The sequence below is a fragment of the Leptodactylus fuscus genome, chromosome 3 (genome assembly GCF_031893055.1).
Source record: "Leptodactylus fuscus isolate aLepFus1 chromosome 3, aLepFus1.hap2, whole genome shotgun sequence".
Classification (NCBI taxonomy): Eukaryota; Metazoa; Chordata; class Amphibia; order Anura; family Leptodactylidae; genus Leptodactylus; species Leptodactylus fuscus.
In genome coordinates this window covers 121,341,775-121,365,041 of record NC_134267.1, presented here as the reverse complement: position 1 = coordinate 121,365,041, position 23,267 = coordinate 121,341,775, and the positions used below count along the sequence as shown (strand labels likewise).

At 41.2% G+C, this 23,267-nt stretch overlaps 1 protein-coding gene across 1 annotated transcript; it reads left to right on the top strand.

Moving 5' to 3' along the window:
• Positions 1 to 1,161: 1,161 nt before the first annotated feature.
• CFAP206 (cilia and flagella associated protein 206) lies at positions 1,162 to 22,811 on the top strand. Its single transcript, XM_075268252.1, has 12 exons — positions 1,162 to 1,269; positions 4,721 to 4,804; positions 6,037 to 6,127; positions 7,881 to 8,069; positions 9,567 to 9,725; positions 11,323 to 11,528; positions 13,445 to 13,564; positions 14,965 to 15,163; positions 16,587 to 16,727; positions 18,179 to 18,372; positions 19,748 to 19,891; positions 22,577 to 22,811. The coding sequence occupies exons 1-12, from the start codon at positions 1,162 to 1,164 to the stop codon at positions 22,808 to 22,810; spliced, it is 1,869 nt and encodes a 622-aa protein (XP_075124353.1). The 3' UTR covers position 22,811.
• The last annotated feature ends 456 nt before the right edge of the window (positions 22,812 to 23,267 follow it).

The window sequence follows — 23,267 nt, the reverse complement described above, 5'->3', positions numbered from 1 at the left end:
TTATTATACTCGAGGGTCTTTACAGACCCCCGAGTATAATAATCAGAGCCCCAGGGGAGGGGAGGGAACATAAACAGTGTTACTCACCTCCCCTGTATCCGGTGTTAATCCTAGCAGGCTTTGGGCCTGTATGATAATATCCCAGACCACGTGACGTCTGGGACATTACCATACAGGCCCGAAGCCTGCTAGAAGTAACATCGGAAACTGGAGAGGTGAGTAACATTTTTTTTTTTTTATTATATTCCCTCACCTCTCCTGGGGCTCTGATTATTATACTCAGGGGTCTGAAAAGACTCCAGAGTATAATAATAGTTCATGGGTGGGCCATTGTGGGCCATAATAGAGGTTGCAGGGTCCACTGTGTCTTTTGATGGTCCGCCTCAGGTAGCTGGTTCACCACTATTTGAAGGAGTTATGAAACACTAACCCACTGAATAGAGTTACATTGCGTCACATCCAGCCTAGTCATTTAGGTCTACAGTCTAGTTTGAATTCAGCCCCATTTGTTATTTTGGCACCCTTCGTCTATGGGGTAGCTATGTGAGAATCAATGTAATCAGATGTACCCCAAAATATACCCCTATAGCTACACAGATTGAAAATAAATTGTTCCTTGGGCAGAGACTACACACAAAAAAATCCCTAGTTGACATCACTATCTGTACTGACAGTAAGAGCTGGGGGTGCATTCACTATATAACCTAATGTGATGCACACTGGTGGCAATCTGTGTAAGATTGTATACCCCAAAATGATTTATAAATGTTACATATATAATCCTAAAATAGGGCGACTGGAAACTGCACTGTATCCCATAGAACAAGGCTGTACTGCCATATGGCTTGTGGACGTGAAGAGATCCTACACTGTCTATAACGGAACGCTACTAACGGGTTAATTATAAGACGTCGCTGGCCAGAAGTGGTAACAATGGGGCTCCCGACAGAGGGCGGTACAAGCTCCTCACACTGTCGGGCACCTGCTCACGTCCTCGGATGCCCCGCCCAGCGTGCTGTACGTACGGTCTCTATGACAACGTGTATACAAGCTGTAGGTACAGCGCTACTGCTACTGCGCGCTCCATTACCGGCAGTAGTATATACATTTCCCACACGCCGGCTACTCTCACTTCTTTCATAGGCAGCCATTGCTTCTAGTATGTCTCATACACAAGCCGAGAGCGTCATCAAAAATATCATAAGGGAAATCGCCCAAGAATGTGCCGCGAAGGGCCACACAGTATCGGAGACCATGATAGCATTTGTGGTAAGTTGTCTGAAGTATTATAGTCCCGCTGTCATAGTCATTGTGGAACCACAAGCCTAAGTCTGTTGTGGCATGCTGCTGGGAGTTGTAGTCCCGATGTTTTGGGGATGAAAACCATAAGTTTGGGGGAACAGTTATTTTGTCAAAAGTGAAACCGAGGAATATTTTACCACATAAGGCATAGATCAATTAGAGTATGTTCACACTGAGTTTTTTTGGAGAAGATTTTGATGCGGAATCTGCCTCAAAATATGGCTCCTATTGACTTCAATGGGAGGTGCTCGCTTCTTTTTTCCGCTAGCTAGTAGCCGGAAAAAAGAAGCAAGCTACCCTTTCTTGCTGCGGCTGACTCAGTTGTGGCACGAGGCTCCCTCCCGATTAGACCCATTCCTCAGGCCTAAACCGGAGTGGAATGGCGTGACTGGATGACGGTGCACTGCACCAGCATCTCGTCATGGCTAGCCGCGCAGAATTCCACCGTGTGAACATACCCTAAAGAGGTTTTCAGGGCTAAAGATATTGATGATCGATCTCAAATATTACAGGTTAATTTAAAGGGATTCTACCATTAAAACCTCTTTTTTTGTTGATAAGACGTCGGAATAGCCTTTAGAAAGACTATTCGTTTCTTACCTTTAGACATGGTCTGCGCCGCGCCATTCCTTAGAAATACCAGTTTTTACCGGTATGCAAATTAGTTCTCTCACAGCAGTGGGGGTGGGCCCCAGCGCTGAAAATGCGATGGGGGCGTCCCCACTGCTGCTCGAGAACACGATCCTGCGACACCTCTATCTTCGGCTGGATCCTCCCCTTCTCTGTCGTCTTCCTCCTGCGTCACCTCCGACACCTGCACAGTTGGCTCTGCCAGTGAGACACCAGCAGAGCCGAGTGCGATTTTTGGGAGGCCGTTCCTGCATTGAATTACAAGAGCAAGAGCGGCCTCCCAAAAATGGCCACCGGCCGGCATGTGCAGTCGGCTCTACTAGTGTCTCACTGGCAGAGCCAACTGTGCAGGTGTCGGAGGTGACGCAGGAGGAAGACGACAGAGGAGGGGAGGATCCAGTTCCATCTGATCCTTCCCCCATCTTTCTCCTTCGCGCAGCTCTAAGATGCTGCTTTTCGCAGGAGGTGGAGGACATTTTGGAGCCCCATATCTCAGGGCTATGAAAATGACCTTGGAGGATCTCATTGCCAAACATTGTTTTCACCAGTGAATTGCTCTGGATCTGTTAGTGCTATCATGATGATTCTCATCTTTAAAATTGATCCAAGATCATGTTCATAGCCCTGAGGGGGGCATTAGTAGCAAGGACGTAGTACATACAGTATGTGCTCTGCAACTAAAGTGCCAACCTGGCCGGATGGCAGGAAAGGATTAAAATCCCCCTGCAGTTGCCCCCATAGTTAAATGCCCCTTTCCTCACACACACACAAACCACACCACACTAATACTCACCTCTCCTTGTACCCCTGATATTTCTGGTCCAGAGTCTTTGGGGAGCTGCAGACTCACCTGCAGCTCCTGGAGGTGAATGGTGAAGCAGGGAGTGAACGGCTCCTTGTTTCGTCAGTGTATGCAACTCGTCAACATCCTAAGGACGCTGATAAAATGAAGTTGGGGCTGTCCTGCTGTCCCAACAGAGCCCCGATACAGTAGGGCCCGGTTCAAGTGCACCGTTGACCCTATGATTAAAGCGGCCCTGATCGCATCGATAAGTGTCTGACACCCGCCATCCTTATCCATAATCTGTTCTTAGCAGACAATGCACAAAGGATGGAGCAGGAAGCAGACAGCTGTGTTCTAGGTAATGGTCATACAGAAGTTAGTGCAGGGCAGCTTCATTCACTTAAAGAGGACCTTTCATCAGATTGGGCAGAGGAAGTTCTATATACTGCTGGAAAGCTGATAGTACGCTGAATTCAGCACACTGTCGGCTTTCCCGATCTGTGCCCCGGGTTAAGAGCTATCGGTCCCGGTACCGTAGCGCTTTACAGTCAGAAGGGCGTTCTTGACAGTCTGTCAGGAACGTCCTTCTTCCCAGCAGCGCCTATCGCGCTGTCCTGTGTGAGCGGGGAGGAACGCCCTCTGCTGATAATACTCGTCTATGCACAAGCACTGTGAGCAGAGGGAGGGGGCGTTCCTCCCCGCTCACACTGTACAGTGCGATAGGCGCTGCTGTGGAGAAGGACGTTCCTGACTGACTGTCAAGAACGCCCTTCTGACTGTAAAGAGCTATGGTACCGGGACCGTTAGCGCTTTACCCGGGGCACAGATCGGGAAAGCCGATAATGCTCTGAATTCAGCGCACTGTCGGCTTTCCATCAGTATATGGAACTGCCTGTGCCCAATCTGATGAAAGGTCCTCTTTAAAGAGAACCTTTCATGTCCTTAGGCAAATGCGGTTTTATACACTGCTAGAAAGCTGACAGTGCACTGAATTCAGAGCACTGTTGGCTTTCCCAGGGGCTGGCTGAAAAAAAACAGGTTGCTTTATCAAAGCAGTTGTCGGGAAAAAAAACTTGGGCATAGGGTTCAGAATAAAGTAGCTTCTTGGAAATATTACAATTAACTGTTCATTGTAGCACCCCCTGGTGTTCAAAGTGGAAAAATATATAGGCCTATGCATGTCATTCTAATGAGGCTCATTTAGGGTAAGGTCCCACGTAACGAAACACAGAAAAAAAAAAATGCAGTGGAAACGCGTCATGCTTTTTCATGCAGCATTTTTAATTGTGTTTTTGCTGAGTTTTTCCTCTGCAGAATTTCTTTCCTTATTAGACCTGTAGGGAAAATGCCGGAATTTCTGCTGGTATAATTAACATGGAGGGGGTCCTGAAGAGAAAGACCCATTTTCTGTAGAAGTTCTGTTCTCCTGCTTGGTCCCTCTGTTCCATTTATTAGTCTGGGCACCTATGAGGTGATTCTGCAGTGTATTAGCTTCTGCTAAGTGTAGTGGATGGGATTTTATCACAGCATGTCAATTATTGTTGTGTGTGTGCTCTTCCATGGATTTCAATACCTTTTGAAGTTTGCATTTTCAGCTGCAGACCCCATCTAGTCTCATTTAGATAAACATTGCTTACAACTTTCACTACCTAGTGCACTTGTTTGTGTAAGACATATGCATAGACCTTTCATGTAGACCTTCAGAGATTGATGGCTGTGCTTGGATCTGACTGTTCAGTTAGATCACCACTATATCATTTTCCTGACAGAATCTATTGTATCCATCGCAAGATGAGCAACATTTGGCACATGCTCACCCACTCTTCCTAGGTAAGTCTATTCTCTTTGGCAGGCCATCTCTTGAAAAGCAAAACCTAACACAGATGTTATTTTAGGGTTCAATAGACTAGTTTGGGGGTCTTCTGTTACCCCCAAAAACAATGAAATACAATTATTTGAACTCAAAACATTTTTTTGTGTTTTTAATTGTACTTTACGTTCCAGGTGAAAGCTATTGTTTTAGACCCCAGAAATGGATTTAATGTGGATCGAACTCTAACAAAGGATGATGTACAGAAGCTTATTAAGGTAACAAGCTAACTTTTAACCTATCTGCACTGTCACAGAGCCATGTTTTCAGTCGTAGCCTCATTCATTGCACTTTGTGTATGAATCCAGCTTAACATTTTCATACTTGCATAACATAAATGGTTCAAGAATTTAAAAATGTAAAAATAAATTGTTAGTGTGAATTTACATGACCGAATTTCAGCTGTGAAGCTCTGTGTGTGTGTTGGCTGGATTTACCAGCTATAGTACAGGACAGGAGTCCCTCTCCTGACATAAGTTGCAGACGGTCGTTTGAATGCACCCATAAAGTAGTAGATGGCGTAATCCTAGTAGTATCATTATAGTAATGTTATTGATATTTTGTAAGTTTTATGTGTCCTCCTTAAAGAGGACCTTTCATGGTCCAGGGCACATGCAGTTTTATATACTGCTGGAAAGCCAACAGTGCGCTGAATTCAGCGCACTGTCTGCTGTCCTGATCTGTGCCCCGGGTAAAGAGCTATCGGTCCCGGTACCATAGCTCTTTACAGTCAGAAGGGCGTTCCTGACAGTCTGTTAGGTACGTCCTTCTTCAAAGCAGCGCCTATAGCACTGCACTGTGTGAGTGGGGAGGAACGTCCCCTCCCTCTGCTCACAGTGCTCATCCATAGACGAGTATTATCAGGAGGGGAGAAGGCGTTCCTCCCCGCTCACACTGTACAGCGCGATAGGCGTTGATGTGAAGGAGGACGTACCTGACAGACTGTCAGGAACGCCCTTCTGACTGTAAAGAGCTACGGTATCGGGACTGCTAGCTCACCCACACAGAGGCTCATCTTCATAAAAGAACTTCCATTTCCATTTTTTCCTTTCTTGCCATTGATTGCTGTACTTCCCTCCCTACAAGAATTGCTTTTAAAGATGTGATACCCTAATAAAGGAAATTATTTTATGAAGATGAGCCTCTGTGTGGGTGAGTGCCCTTCCTATTTTTCTTTTTGTTATTGTTATTCAGAGCCTAGTTAAGGATACAAAATAGGTAGAGGTGGTGAAAGTTCCTCTTTAAATCGTCCAGCAAGTAATGTTGGGGTTCCCTACAGGAGATGATGAGGATATAAGCATCAACCAGTAAGATGTATTTTTTCCCTTCTGATTGAAACTATTCCTAAATCTGAGCAAGAAACAAATCTATTGAAAGAACACCCCTTTCTTTATGTAGAAGCTACATATGTTATTATTCTGAAAATGATACGTGTATTGTTTATTTTAAGCTTTGCGTGGATAGACTACTTGACACAAAGAGCCCCTCTCTGGAAACAATAAAGATGCAAGTGTATTTTGACATGAATTATACAACCAGAGGTAAAGTGATCAGCTTTGATAGTAACAATAACATGTATTGACTTAAAGAATAATTTGGGAATTATTGAAACATCACTTAAAGTAAAAATGACTTCTGACTGTCCATTGCTCCACGGCCCAAGTCTTAAGCTTAGGTAGCCATTGTAGGAGTCTTTGGTGTTGATTTGGGTAAAGCATGAGTGCACAAATCTGCAAAGCACTGTGTGTGTGAAGGGGGGGGGGAGTAGCACGGTTAACTGTTGGCGTTCACACTACCGTTGGTGTCCGTTATGAAGGTGTCCGTTTAAAAGAAAAAAACGGACACCTATCATAACGGACATTAACGGACACCAACTGATGCTAACTGATGTTAATGTGTCCGTTTTTTTAACTGATCCATTTAATGGATCAGTTAAAAAAAAACGGACACATTAGTATCAGTTAGCATCAGTTAGTGTCCGTTTTTTTTTTATACTGTCTGTTTTTTCTTTTTTGCTGTTTATGCTTTCTGAGCATGTGCAGAAAATAAACGGACAGAAAATAACGGACTGTAACTGATGGCCATCAGTTACTGTCCGTTATATGTCCGTTGCCCATAGACCTCAATGTTAAAAAAAAAACAAAAAAAAACGGACACTTTCTGTCCGTTTTTTTCAAACGGACAAAAAAATCCTGCATGTGTGATTTCTCTGTCCGCTTGAAAAAATGGACATGGTTGTTAACGGACCCTTAAGGACACAAACGGACACAAACTGACAACAGATGAAATCCCATTGAAATGAATGGAAATTGTAATGGACACAGCTAGTGTCCATTGCTAAAATCTTGAACGGACAATAGCAACGGACACTGCAGTCGGACACCAACGGTAGTGTGAACGCCCCCTAAGGCAACAGTGCTAACTCAGTGGTTAGCACTGTTGCCTTACAGTACCTCATAGTGCAATACGGGACAATGCATAAAACCCCCAAATAATTAAATAATTAATGAGTGTACCCTCACCTTGGATTGTTGTGATAAAGTCACAACAACAGATATGCATGTAGGCAAATATCTAATGGGTCCAATCAGTAACAGGGAGTCATATAGGGTATTTCGGACGTTACAGGTGAGCCAGAGAAAGCAGCAGGCCACTAGCAGACCATACCAGTAAGAAAGGATTCACAATGTCAGCAAGTAACTTTTATTGTAATCCAATCGCACAACGCCTTTTGGGGCAGTAGTCCCCTTTATCAAGTGTAGACAATGGATAACCAACAAAGACAAACATACAATTTTAAATACACAATTAAGGCAGACTGTCACAGTGTTTGTTTGTTGTCCTGTCCTGTATATATATACTTTTTTGTTCTGGCATCAGTAAAAATTTTAAATTATTTATTCAATGAGACTTATCAACGAATGCATTACATTTCATTTAATATAATATATGATAGTGTCTGAGAAGAGGTTTGCTTCTACTCTTCTATATCTAAAGCGTGTACGATGCACTGTATATGAACCTGCACTTCAGCGGTGAGATATTTATGTTGCAAACTGTTTTTTTTATGATGCACACTACAATGTGTATGACGTGATATTGTGTAATTCATTTAATTCATTCAATTTGCCTTTTTAAAGAACTATCATTCTTATTTTCATCAGAATTGTGAAATCGTTGTTCGCCCTGCCCCAGATTCTGACATCTGTCTGTAAGGCCCCTTGCAGAAGATCCAAATACAGATCGGTTTAGTTCATTTTAGATTCCCTGTGACTGTGGTCACTTCCTTTGCAGGTGAATTTCTTGATGAACATCATCATGTCCTAGAGTCAAGACTGGCCCCAGTGAGCAGGGAGATCACTGACAGTCGTGCACGCACAGGTGAAGAATTGGAGAGCCTTTATCGGAAGATTGTCAGCTATGTCCTACTGAGATCTGGTCTTGGGTCTCCTACCGATATCAAGGTTGTCAGAGAAGCTACAGGTCAGCAAAGCAAGAATTGATAATTGTAATGAGCCATGAAAGGAAACCACAAAAATAAAATGGTTACTAACTTTTCAACAAACTTTGCATAAATCAATAGCACAAGTGAATATAAGAAACTTTGTAATATATGTTTATCAGAGAAAAATGCCTCTCTTCCCACTTATTTGGCTCTTTTTCTCCTTTGCTGTAATGCCAAACTGACTTTCATTCTGAACTTTCTGGTGAATTCCATCTTGGTGACGCAAGATGGAGAGACGTTAACAGATATATGTGAGAAATTGTTGCTGACAAGGGGCAACACGGTGGCTCAGTGGTTAGCACTGCAGCCTTGCAGCACTGGGATCCTGGGTTTGAGTCCCGCCAGGAACAACATCTGCAAGGAGTTTGTATGTTCTCCCTGTGTTTGAGTGGATTTCCTCCCTTTCTACAAAGACATACTGATAGGGGAAAAAAAAAGTACATTGTGATCCCTGTATGGGGCTCACAATCTACATTAAAAAAAAATTTGTTGCTAACGCAATTAGGACAACTCCCAATAAGGACTTCCCTTCTTGTCTGTGAGATTCTATAATTAGCAATCCCTCCCTCTTGGTATAGGGAGCGACAGAAAACGGATGCACGAGGTCTCTTTATATGAAAACCTGGGGGGGGGGGGGAGGGGGAGAGACCCCTTATAGGCCAAAGACACAAAAACATACATTATTAGATTTAGATATCAGATGTACATTAAAGTGCATGGTTTTTAATCTGCCAAAAGATTCTTCCTCTGAAATATTACTAAACTTATTGCTATTTCAGAAATGTTCTCTACTTCCAGGTTTTCCAGAATCATTTGTTCTATAAAGCATAACTATTAAAGGTGTGAATACAGAAACAAAATGGGAAAAAATCTGTACAGTTATGTTCATTTTAAAGGGGTTGTGTAGTTTCAGTAAATACATTTTATTGTTTGTATCATGAACAATTATATCATTTTCCAATATACTTTATGTATCATAATTTTCTAGATCTCTGTTTGTTGTCATTCATTCTATTTACTTTTAGAGGATAAAAATCAGTCCATGGTCATGTGATTTACAGTCCATGGTCATGTGATAAGCACACAGGTGCACAGTATGTTATAGTCACAGTACAGTGATCAATAAAATAAGCGGAAAGCTGACATTCAGTTTGCTTGCATGAATGGTGCTCCATTCACTTCTATGGGGTTACCAAGACTGTAATCTCCAGCAGCACCTGCAGCCCCATAAAAGTGAATGGAGAGACGGTTACGCATGTGCCTTCACAAGAAGGCTTTAGGGGGACTTTTGGTTGCCCGACCTCCTGATCACTGGGTCCCGGCAGCCAGATCCCAAGTGATCAGGCACTCGTTTCTTGTCCAGTTCCTCCTAAATTTTAGTAGTGAAGCAGCCATAGAGCTTCTAGCCTGATGAAAACATTAGATGATTTGATCACAGAACATAAAGTGTTACTAGTTTCTATGTGTTTTGCTAGCTGCCCTTCAAAGTGTCTTCCCACACACGGAACTTGGTACCTTTCTATCCCTTGTCAAAAAAGACAAGGAGCGACAGCTGAAAGAGCTCACCATGATTGTAACTGGGATCCGATTGTTCAACAAAGACTGCGGAAAAGGTGGAGAGGGTATAGATGACTGTAAGTACTTGTGTTTATCTTCCCATATTCTCATGCTTGGGGGTGGCCTGGTAAATCACTTGTGAGAGTTACTGAACTGCCATTGTTTCTCCTGCTTTTCATTATAGTCCTTTTTAGGCTATGTTCACATCTGCAGGTACTTACTTGCATAGCTGTGCTTTTAGCCACTCTGCTGTGCAGGGAACTGCAACTGGCCACATTCATTTCAATAGAGCCAAATGGCAAGAAAAACAAAAATATCGCTGTGTCCCTTTTTTCCCAGGATAAGGGTGGTGGGGTAGGTTTGGACTCCCATGGATTATAAAATGATTAAATATCTCCTGGTTTTGGTGGTTCTGGTCTTTATCCTGGATTGTTTGTTTACTGTTTATTTGAAAAATCTCAATAAGGGCTAATTCACACGTAAAAACCGCCTGGCTTATTTTGGTCTGGAAAAAAAACCTCTTCCTAATTAGGCGTTTTTTGAGCGTTTTCTGGAGCAGTTTTTAGTAAAAAACCGCTTCAGAAAACGCCAGGCGGTTTTCCCCTCCCCAAGTGAATGGTCATAGAGTTTTTTTAGGCAGTCTGTTGTAATTCCGACTCTATCTGACAGAAGATTATCCACTTAGCATTATCTAGCGCTGAGTGTTCACTATCTTTGAGGCTGGAGGTGTGGGAGCTAAATAAGAGTATTTGCTTATGCAGCCATTGAACTGCAGGAACAACACACTGGCGTCTATTCACACCCAGTCTAACCGACACACCAGTAGGGTAATACATGCATATGAAAAAAAGCCTGAGTGCATCCTAGTGATTGGTAGTGCAGATTCACATTCAATCACAGACTAAAAGTGAATGGACCGTAAAAAACGCGTCACGTTTTCGTTCGCGTTTTTGTAAAAAAAAAAAAAAAAAACGCCAAAAACACAACGCGTTATTTTGCAAAAAAAGTGACACTTTTTTTCGCCTCCCATTCACTTCTATTGCTTTCCTCAGGCAGAATCCGCCTGAAGAAAGTTCATGTCGCTTCTTTTTTCTGCTAGCAGCAAAAAACTGCTAGCAGAAAATCGAACGCTAGCAGTTCACATAGGGCTCCATTGCATGGAGGCAGATTTTGAGGCAAAATCCCCTGACAAAATCCGCTCCATGGACCCCTTGTGAACTAACCCTAAAAATTACAGTTTAAAAAAATAAATAAATAAAAAATTGAATATCTTCTTTAGGTTGGGGTCCCATGGGGCATAAACGCCAAAGTTTGGCAAGTCCCATCCACACCTTGCGAAAAAAATACACACTGTGGACACGCTGAGATTTCCAAAACCACAGTATGTCAATTGCATCTATGGAAATGCCCACTGTTTCCTAATAGGTAAAATGGAAGCAGAAAATCTGCAGAGGAAACCTCTATAGACTTTCTGTGAAAAGCGATCCAGAAAAAAAACGCAGTGTGTTGTCGCTGTGGTTTGTCCCACACCGATTTTTTTTTTTTTTTTTTTTTTTTAATGCAGCAACCCTCCATGTGAGTCCTTAGCCTTAATGAGGATGAAGTGTTGTTCTTTACTAAAGTCGCATTGCTTTTGCACATCTGTTTGACACAAAAATGATATTATCTTGGCAGTGCCAACTATTCTTAAAGAGGCCATACCAGCCACCACAAGACATATTGATTCAGAACTGCAGTCTACTCGGGATATGATATATAAATACACTGCTCTCATAGAAGACATGGATGGCAAACAGAAAGTCAATCTGCTCAACCTCACCCAGTTGAAAGAATCACTTTTCAATGCAAGGCAACATGAGGCTCTTTTAAATATTATTTTGGTAAGAAAGTGAAATTTTACTAGTTGGACCAAATGTGCGGTAAGAGAGTTGTTACATTTCATGGTAATTCTGCCTGTGATTCTTACACCTTTCCACCACAGCCACTTTGTTTTTGCAATTTTGTTTTTCACTCTTCACCTTCCAAAAAAGATAACTTTCCTATTCACACATTGTATGAGGGCTTCTTTGTTGTTGGATGAAATATACTTCACAATGGCACCATTTAATATTCCAGCCGTTTTACTGGGAAGAGGGAAAAAAATCTGAAAAATACAATTGTGTAAAAAAAAAAATATATATGGAAAAAGTACAATTTCTGCTATTGTCTTATGGGTTTTGTCTTTTACAAAATTCACAGTACATTAAAAATGACATTTGTATATATGCTGTGGGTCAGTTGCATATAACTTTCTTAATTGTATTTTCATCCAGTAATATCTCTGGAAGTAGTACAGTTATAACTACAGCCTTGACAATCTGTACTTTCATGCAACATCAGAAGCAAGTTTCTAAGACTGGATTCACACCACTGCACAGTCTCCGATCGGGGATATACCCTATGGGTTCTTTTCTGCTTTTTAAGCAGACTGGGTTTCCATTTTTGGGGAACAGAGTCCCGAGCGCTGGTGTGAACCTAGCTTAAAGAGGTTGTCCAGGATAACTTGAAATTCCTACACTAGTCTAAACACCCTCCCTCCCCCTCCTACTTTCTAAAAAAACATTAGTAATCCATGCATGCGCAGTAGATGCTGAGGGGAAAAAAAACACAGTGGTTTATAGTCACCGCAAACATTGCAGAAAAAAACGTGCAGTGAACATGCTGAGATTTTCAAAACTATTGCAGTTTTGGAAATTGCAGCATGTCAGTTAAACGGCAGCGGTTTCCCTATGGTTATGATAGAAGATGAAAGTCTGCAGAGGAAACTCTGTGAACTTTCTGTGAAAAGCACTGCCGGAAAAACCGTGACGCGTTGCCGCACCAGTTTTTCCTGCAGCACTTTTTTTCCGTGGCCTGCTACATGGGAGCCATAGCCTAAAATTGTAAAAACCCTCCAGCAAATTCGCACTTTTTTATTACAGTTTTTGAATTTATAGCTCCAATAAATATTGCTGACACAAAACTGGTTCCTTATGTTTATTTTAACCCTAAGCTAACGCATTTTAGTCTTAAACCAGTATAATTTTGTCTTATCTGCATTCTTGCATTGAGAGGTCAGATGAACAGAGATTCAGAAATTAAAATTTTTGGCCTTTATCATTTAAAATAAATAATACACTCATTAAATTTTAGCGGTTGATACAGATGTGGCGAAACCAGTTGTGGGTTTTTTGTGGGTTTTTTTTTCATTAAGGGGGCTTTCACATGATATGTAACGCGGCGTTGATTCTGACATGTAAACTCGTGTCAGCATCAGCGCTGCAAAACGGAATCCCATTGACTTCAATGGGTTCCATTTAGCACGTGTAACACATTGAAATCAATGGGTTAAAAAGCCTCCCATTGATTTCAACGCGTTACACGCACTAAACTGAACCCATTGAAGTCAATGGGATTCTGTTTTGCAGTGCTGATTCTGACACGAGTTATTGTGTCAGAATCAACGCCGCGTTACATCGTGTGAACGCCCCCTTAGATGCTGTGGCCAGCATCGAAGGGATTAAACAGCAAACATTCTCTCAGCTTGATAATGGTAGGGGGATAATATCATCAACAAAAGTCCATGGTACCCTCCTCCCCTGGAGACATTTTTGTATAGCTTTGGTTTACTTTTTAGTGATTCATTTCTGCGATTTACAGAAAATTGTTATAAATCTAATCACGAGTTGATGTGGTTGTCCATTAAAAAATAAGAATGCCATTGTTTGTAGTGTAATCCGATAGAGCACATATTTACATCTAAATGATTATTTTCTAGTCAGATGTCCTCACATGTGCACAACAACTGGAAATGATGGACGAACAGTACGGAGCACAGATGGAACAATTAAAATCCACAGTTCAGTTGAAGGCTGCAGTCCCCACCGCACAGGTCTATGTAAGTGGAGGCCATTTTCCATGTACAGTGCCAGTGTGTAATTTTATTTTTATTGTATGATAAAATAAGTATCTATATATATTTTGAGAAGCATTTAGCTTAAAGGGATTCTACCATTAAAACCATTTTTTTTTCCTAGTTGACACGACGGAATAGCCTTAAGAAAGGCTATTCTTCTCCTACCTTTAGATGTCTTCTCCAACCCTCCATTCGGTTAAAATCTTGTTTTCTGCCAGTATGCAAATGAGCTCTCTCACAGCACTGGGGGTGGGCCCCAGCACTCAAACAGCACTGGGGGCGCCCCCCAGTGCTGCAAGAGAACTCTCCAGCGCCGCCTCCATCTTCTTCAGGAACGTCCTCTTAGCCGTGTCTTCTTCCAGGGGTTTGCTTCAAACTTCTAGGCCTCGGGCCTAGGGCAAAGCCAACTGTGCATGCCCGCCGGCCACAAGAAAATGGCCACTTACACAGTATTGTAAGCGTCCTATGTAATCTGCTAGCGTTTTTTTCCGCTAGTGGAAAAACGAAGCGACATGACCTTTCTTCAGGCGTATTCTACCTGAAAAAAGCAACCGGAGTCACTGGGAGGCTGAAAAACTGCTACCAGTTTATTCAAGGTCCATACACTGTGCTGGAGGAAAGAAAACTAAAAACGCCTCAAGCGGATTTTTTCCTCTCCAAAATCCTCAGCAAAAAACTCAGTGTGAATTCATCCTGAGACCCACATTGTGGGATGTAGCAGAAATAAAATGCAGTGGAAATGCATCAAAACACAGCTTGTGTATATGTTTTTGATGCGTTTTTCGCTGTGGTTTTTCTCCTTTTATTAAATCTATAGGGAAAACATGAGCATTTCACAGATAAAATTGACATGCTGCGTTTTTCAAAAATATATGTGTTTTTGGAAAAATGCAGCTTCTCTGCAGCATTTTTATTCCCGCAGTGTATGGATGGGATTAGCCAGCATCTCATTCACTTTGCTAGTACTATAAAACGCAGCATTTTTCTTCTACGTTTCCGCAATGTGGGGCCTTAAACCTTATGATAAATATTTGCTGTTTCCAGTATATTTGGGTAAGGCAACGGTCACACTAGCGTTGTGTGAGTGTTTGGGTACTCTGTCCCCCATTCTGTTTAAAATATGCAGAACAAAACACCCTGCAAGCTGGACTGTTCTCTCCCTTAATTTTGTTGGAAACCTGCTTAACCCCATTATAGTCTTTAACTATGTCTATAGTCTAACAATTTTTTTATGGAGATAGGGTTTCCATTTTTTGGAAACCAGAATGCTAGTGTGAATCTACTGTAGCATAAGTAGTCTGTATCCTTGTAATTAAAAATTAACTCATGCTATACAGACTGTAATGCAGTGGATAGAAAACAGGTTCATTCTTCTCTTTCAGCCACTTTTTATTGCACTGTCTAAGCTGTGGAACAGCTTCCAAGATGAAATTGTATTGTTAAGTGTCCTTAGTAATATGATAGCAAATCTCCAGCCGTTTCTGGGACTCCACGAGGAGCTCTTTCCTGCACATGTCATCCAGTCACTTCTTAGTGATCTAACTGTGAAATCTGATGAAGAAAGGATTAAAGAAACTACAGGTAACTTTAGAGCAGGGGTCCCCAACCGCCGGTCCGCGGACCAGTACCGGGCCGTGGGGCATGTTGCTCCGGTCCGCAGGGAAGGCGTTGGGGGGGGGGGGGGGCACTCACTGTGAAGCGGCCGCTGAGCTGCACAGCGACCATGCAAGCAGACTCCAGGGAAGGCTCTGTGAGCTGCTGTATGAGAGGTTATAGCCCCGCCTCCTCCAGTCTCCAGCTCAGCAATGGGTGCAGGGCCGTGTGAAGCCTTGCTGTTGCTACAGCTCAGCTCCTGCTGTCTGCATCCTGCAAAGTCTCCCCCAGGAGGAGGAGAAGAGCTCCATAGAGCAAAGTGAAAAAGAAAAACCACCAGGTACCTACAGGGGAGGGGGGGGGCTACTTTTATTAATGTCAGGAATTTGGGGTTATTAAACTAGTTTTAGTAACTCTCTGTGCTTCACATTAATAGCAATTAACCCCATGATGTCCCTCACATTAACCCCTGTGTGCTTCACATAATGGTTACTAATATGTGAGACATATGCAGGAACTAATAAAGGACCTCAATGATGAAGATAATTATTACCTCCATATGTCTCACATATCAGTAACCCTTATGTAAAGCACACAGGGGTTAATGTGAGGATCATGATGGGATTAACTGCTATTACTATGAGGCACATGGAGTTACTAAGCTGTAATGTACATAACCATACATTTTATTCACAACTGAGGATAAAAGTATGGACCCAGTGGCATGAGGGCAGGTTCATATCTGCACCCAGTCTACGCTTTCAGGTTTCCGTCTTCTGCCCGAGAAACTGGACAAGAGACGGAAACTGGCAGTCCCTTTTTAAACCTATTCATTTGAATGAGTTTGCAAAGTGTCCACCGGGGAGCGTCTTCTGGTCTGCGCAGTGATCACCCCCATGCTTAACCTTGCCCCCAACCACACCCCTTCCCTGCCCCCACCGGGCCATAGAAGAATTGTCTTGCTGAACCGGTCCCTGGTGGAAAAAAGGTTGGGGACCACTGCTTTAGAGGATTTGTTGGTGATGTATTACTTGGTGAAGCAGAAATCTGAAGTGTGGTTACTTGTGAGCATCAATGAGATTCAATGACTGCCAAGTCTATATACTATGAGACTACAGAATCTGAAGACTGTTGTGGCTCTCATCTTGTATCTAGGCTAGGGGGGCCAACAGGTTACTAGCAGCCCCTTTCAATTGTACAGTTTTCCCAAATAAACGTATCTTTTCTATCTAAAATTGTAATCACATATATCATAATTATTATCACACATAGAAAATGTCATTCCTTTCCAAAAACTCCTTCTGTGTGTTATCTTTTTGTCAGTGAGTGAATAATATTGGTTATTGTGTAATATTGAAGACTCTCTTGCTTCTAAAAATACTCAGGATTTTGATGTTTTTCTTCAATTTAGGAATTCGTGTAGATCCCATGGATTTCCGTACTCAGGAGTGGTATTTCCCAGAAACTACTGCTAATTATGATAGACTCCCTATTCAATACCATGGATTTTGTGGGTTTACAATTGCTACAAGAGATGGACTTCTCTTACCAGGTATTATATATGTATGAGTAGAGCAACCCATGAAATGTAACTGAGGGACAGTATAGAGTAATACACCCACATATCAAATGTATGTTGTTACTCATTAGCTCTAAAATGTGGTGGCTTAAAAGTGTCAAGTGAGCTTTGAACTTTTTGATGTATAATCCTGGTCCAAAAGACTGATGTCTAATAGATGGTATAAACGTAGACTAAAGAATCTGAAATGGACTTATCATCCAGCATCAGCCACTGACTGTTATACCCCAAACCACCCGCCCCACCCCACCCCCCCATACCCACCCGAATCCCACACACACACACACACACACACACACACACACACACACACACACACACACACACTCTTTACTAGCTTTAGTAATGCCAAATATCTATTCGGACATGCCAATAAAGCTTGTTTGATTTGATTTGATATTCTATAATACCCTTTACTTCGCAGGACTGTTAAAATATAGTTTTTTTTGCCATATGGTTTTCACCACTGCCAAACCGCGGAGTTTATGCCACGTGTGGCTTCAGCCTTAGGTCAGTGCCCTTAGTGGTGGAAACTCTTCAGAAAAAAACGCGGCAGTTTCCAGTCACTGCAAAATGGATGGGATTCTAGCAAATCCCATCCACACAATAGGGAAAAATACGCACAATAACGGTTTTGAAATCACAGCATGTCAATTATACCTATAGGAAAACCACTGGAGTTTCCATAGGTATAAAGGAAACCTCTGCGGACTTTCTGTGAAAAGCGCTGCAAAATAAATGTCAATGCGTCTCCACTGCAGTTTTTCCCTCTACGCGTTTTTTTGCTGCGGCCTGCTATATGGGGCCTTAGAGAGGTTTTTCAGGAAAAGAGCTGCAAAATTTTTAATTGAAGTGCATTACATGTTGGTGCAAAATCACATGATCTATTAGATGAGACTAAGTTGTATGAAAAGTTAGTGACCATTTATAAAACCTTACTAACATAATATAGCCAAAAACCACATGCTTTTCAGTACATTTTTGCAGCTTGTCTTTGCCAGGAATTACCACAGTTTTTCATTAACATCTTCAGTGCAAACAATTGGGGCAAATTAAATGGAGATTTAAAAAGCACAGTCTGTACTGAACATGATGTCTTCTTAGTAGAAGATTTTTCTAAATGCATTTTCATTTTGCATATCATTCCTGCCACTATATTATAGCACAATATTATGTGTGAACGTAACAATAGTGTTATTGTGTTTATTCATTGACGTTCAGCGGGTATTTCATTCCTTCATTATGGGATTTTGGCTCAGCACATCTTCTATCATTTACTTTGCGTTCCTTGTAAACCAGTATGATTTGCATAGCAACACAATATTTTCATTAGTTAAACAAATAAAAATATCCGCAATGTGCCAGTTATGATGAATTGTACAGATTTGGTGATAAGCTGCTTCATTCTGTTATATCTATATCAGGGAACCCAGGCATTGGTATTCTAAAGCACAGAGATAGATATTACCTGTTCAGCTCCAAAGAAGCGGCTTATAAGTTTGCTCAGGATCCAGATCACTACATCAACTTAATTGGAGAAAAAGCTAAACAGTGTGCAGAGCTGATCCAGTTATTGGAGCTACACCAACAGTTTTCATCCATTACACCTTATTCTCAGGTAAGTGGAGTTTATACTGTGTCAAGTGAAGAAGAAGTCAATGTCACTTGTTTCTGATGCAAGTAATATTTTATTTTCATTAAAAAAAGAAACTTTGATCACAACTGCAAAGTCATTTTTATCTCATAATGTACACATACCAGTATCATATTATAATGGATTATGTCAATATTGCCACAGATAGGGCATATCTCTATGAACTGTAGCCAAGCAGTTAGATTTCCACTAGATTAATAATTAAATGGGTCATACACGAAAAGTATTTATTCCCTATCCATAGCACAGAGGATAAATACCTGATTGCTGAGACCCTCATCGAATCCTAGAATTAGGGGGTTCTTTCCCTCCCACTGTGCCTTCCACCTATTGGCAGCCAGGCTAATGGAGGTGTGACTGGTAGTGGGTGGCACTCCCATTCATTTCACTGCGAGTGCCGGAGACAGCCAAGTTCCATTGAAGTGAATGTGAGCGCTTTCCACTACCAATCATGCACACATTCAGCCTGACAATGGTCAGACTGAATGTGCAGCTGGGAAAAGGGCCTCCCAATTTTGCCACATGGCTTAACCCCATTAAAGGGAGTCTCTCATTGGGGAAACTCATTTTTAACTAAACATATGTCTGAATAGCCTTTAAAAAGGCTATTCTACTGCTGCCTTTACATTTTCATTATAAATCGCTATAATTGTTTATGCTAATGAACCACCAGGGGGCACCCTGGGCGTTCCCCAGGACCACCGAGCACCCCCCCACACACACGTCATACCTCTGTTTATGCCCCACCACTGCTTGTGCTCCATCTGCCCTCCTCCTCTTCGGATATTCTGCCTCCCAGATCGCACTCTTGCAGTTCAAATCTCAGACATGCGCAGTGCTGCGTCCTTCAGAGCGGTATTGTGCATGTCCGAGTGCCATTTTGATGTAGTTCGCAGTATGTTCAGTTCTCCAGCGGAAAAAGAAACGCATTGAATTCAATGGGAGGTGGTTTTTTTGAGCCGGATTTTGATGCGGATTCCACATCAAAATCCTGACCAAAAAAAAAACAGTATGAACCCGGCTTTAGTGCACATTAAAATCTATTTTTATAGAGGCAAATCTGAACACAGATTACCTGTATAATAATTGAAGAATCAAGTTAACACCAGGTCGCCTAGTTATCAAATATATAAGAATTAAGTCTTATGAATGGAAAATTAATAAAAATTTATATTGGAAAAAAAAGAGCTGTAAAGGGGTGATTATGAGCAGTTAGAACAACAGAGATAACAGTCTATAGAGCCCATTGCAGAAGTTACATCTCTAAAGAGCTGTCTAGTAACTTTGGAGCAGATTACATGTCACTAGTAATACCATGTAAATGCCATATACTTATCAGGCTCAAGCTGCTGAACGACTACTGATGAAACCGATCACTAAATGTAATAGCAGCACGCAAACCGATACACACATTGTGGAAACAAATATTGTGAAGTCATATGAGTGGAATGAATGGGAACTACGCAGAAAAGCCATAAAACTGGTATGTAAACAAATAATGTTCTGAAATGGTCAGTGTATAAGAAAAAAATTATCTGTAACAGTATACTATTGTGGCAACTAGATCCTAACAGCAGTATAGACCTGCATCATTCTTGTGTTGTTGTTTTTTTTTGTTTTGTTTTTTTTTTCTGGACCTGAATTCACATTTCATTAGCAATGATTCCCTTTTAACGGGTAGTGAATATAGAACTACTGTCCTGGAAGGGGTTATTATAACGTATCTGTCATATATACCAAATGGGGTAGCTTATGTGCTTACTTTGTGACCGTGCAGGCTGAGCACTTGACTATTCTTGTCATATATTGATATATACACTGACTGTTTAGTCCTAACATAAAAACAAAAACTGGAGTCTTCAGTAGTTGATACCTTTTTTAATGGCTAACTAATAATGATGGTAGATTACAACGTTTCTAAGCTCTTGGCTTCTTCTTCAGGTATATCTAAATACAATTTCTGAAAGATGCATATTTATGTACAGAGGGACACATAGGAATAGAATTCTAGGAGAGAGGGTGGAAGAAGGTTATTAGTTATTGTTACATACAAATAAACAATTCATCAGTTTGCAATGTTCTTATCAGTTCAGTGATTTCTGTAGGATGCCATGAACCCATGTGAACATGAACCCATGTGAGCATCAACATGAACATAGTTTCATGGCATCCTACAGAAATCACAGAACTGAAACTGCCATAAAAGACACTCTGTGAACTGATAAACAATTCATCAGTTTGCAATGTTCTTATTTTTATGTTACAACTAGCTGGTACCCGCGACTTCGTCTGCGGTGATTGTAGAAGTGGGTATATGCAGGCGTGGGTAAGGTTTTCGTAGTGTGTATAAGAGATGGGATATAAAATGTAACTTTGTATCTTGTTTTTGCTATAATTCAGAGAATACGTGAGACTTTTGTGTTGCAGTTACTTTATATTTCAGCTGCTATACGGTGTTGTAAGAAACTTTACATAGTGACTTTGGAACAGAGGTATTTGAAGTTAACCCTTTCCCGCCGATGGCATTTTTTGATTTTCGTTTTTGACTCCCCTCTTTCTAAACCCCATAACTTTTTTATTTCTCCGCTCCCAGAGCCATATGAGGTCTTAATTTTTCCTGGGACAAATTTTTCTTCATGATGCCACCATTATTTATTCTATATAATGTACTGGGAAGCAGGGAAAAAATTAAAAATGGGGTGGATTTCAAGAAAAAATGCATTTCTGCAACTTTCTTACGGGCTTTTGTTTTACGGCGTTCACTGTGCAACCAAAATGAACTGTCCCCTGTATTCTGTGTTTCGTTACGATTCCGGGGATACCAAATTTATATGGTTTTATTTACATTTTGACCCCTCGAAAACAAATCCAAAACTGTGTTAAAAAAATTTTTTTTTGAAAAGTCGCCATATTCCGACAGCCGTAACTTTTTTATACGTGCGTGAATGGGGATGTATAGGGCGTCTTTTTTTGAGGAACCGGGTGTACTTTGTAGTTCTACCATTTTCGGGAAATGTTATTACTTTGATCACTTTTTATTCAAATTTTTATCAGAATCAAAACAGTGAAAAAACGGTGGTTTGGCACTTTTGACCATTTTTCCCGCTACGGCGTTTACCGAACAGGAAAAATATTTGTATAGCTTTGTAGAGCGGGAGATTTTGGACGCGGGGATACCTAACATGTATGTGTTTCACAGTTTTTAACTACTTTTATATGTGTTCCAGGGAAAGGGGGGCGATTTGAATTTTTAATCCCTTTTTTTTTTTTTTTTATATATATATATATATATATTTTTTTTTACTGTTTTTAAACTTTTTTTTTTTGCATTTATTAGACCGCCTAGGGGTATTGACATGGGTGGGCGGTGTCGCGGATTGTCAGAGCGGTGGGGGTTGGCAAACATGGCTGCTCCGGAGCGTTAAAGTGAGCCTCCTGGAGTATCGTTAAGGTGAGGGGCAAAGTGGTAAAGTCTATGTATATGTGATTGTGTGGGGTTAGGGGCGAGGCTGCAGAGGGCAATATGAATTTTGTGGCTTGCTATGGTCCAAAGTGTGTGAGATTGCAGAGATGGTGGTGTGAGTTTGGGTTTTGTGGGGGTCCTGGCACAAACGTATGTGCGCTATTGTGACGAAAAGTAGCCTATTGCGCAATCCAGTGTATTAACTATGTTTGAGGAAAATTTCAGCCAAATCGGTCGAGCGGGTTTTGCGTGATTGACTAACAAACATCCGAACATCCAAAGTCACAAACATCCAAACTCACAAACTTTCACATTTATAATATTAATAGGATGACCAATAACCTTCTTCTACTCTCCCTCCTAGAATTCTATTCCTATGTGTCCCTCTTGTACATAAATATGCATCCTTCAGAAATAGTTTTTAGATATACCTGAAGAAGAAGCCGAGAGTTTCAAAACGTTGTAATCTACCATCATTATTAGTTAGCCATTAAAAAAGGTATCAACTACTGAAGACTCCAGTTTTTTGCTTTTATATTTCCTATCCACTGGCTAACACGGTACAAAAACAAACATTTTCCTTATAGTCCTAACATATGCAACTGTACATGATAGAGGTGAAAACACGTGTTAAGTAGGATGAAAACCAGAGAAATTGTGATACAACATATCAGTATATTGATTTATTGTTTTATTTTTCTACAGACAAATTTACGAAAGAAAGTGACTCACTCTATGCAAACACATGGCAGCCATATGAGACGGGACAATTTCAGTCAGGTGTATCTGCCAAAACAAGTGGCCACTCAAACAAAACACGACAACACCAGCAATGTGCCAAAGCCACAGATTTTTCTCTCAGGGCTTCGAGGTTGTGGGTTATCAAAACCTACAAATATGGTGAAAGTTAATCTGACTAGAGATGTGGAGGAATCCTAAATTCATGGTATATATAGTGTACACTTTTACCACAATTGAGTCTTTATGAAATGAGTGAGTTGTTAGTAATGGCATCCAAGATTGGGTGATTGAACTCATGGTTCTTCTTCAGACTCCTTCAGTGATTTTTAGGAAACAGTACAAAATAAAACAAATAACTTCAAAATACACAATCTGGTTTATATGTCACAGGTCATTTAGATAGGGCAGTTCTTTCTAGTAATATTACAAAAAAGAAAAAAGGGGCTCTATCAGCAAAATCATGCTAATAGAGCCCCACATATGCGTGAATAGCCTTTAAAAAGGCTATTCAGGCACCGTAAATGTTATATTAACCCCCGGTCCCATTTTTAAATAAAAGTATAAAAACATATATGCAAATCTTACCGAACGTGCATCAGGGGCGGTGATGCACGATGCCGCGTCATCTTCGGGCACGCCTGCCTCTTCTGTCTTC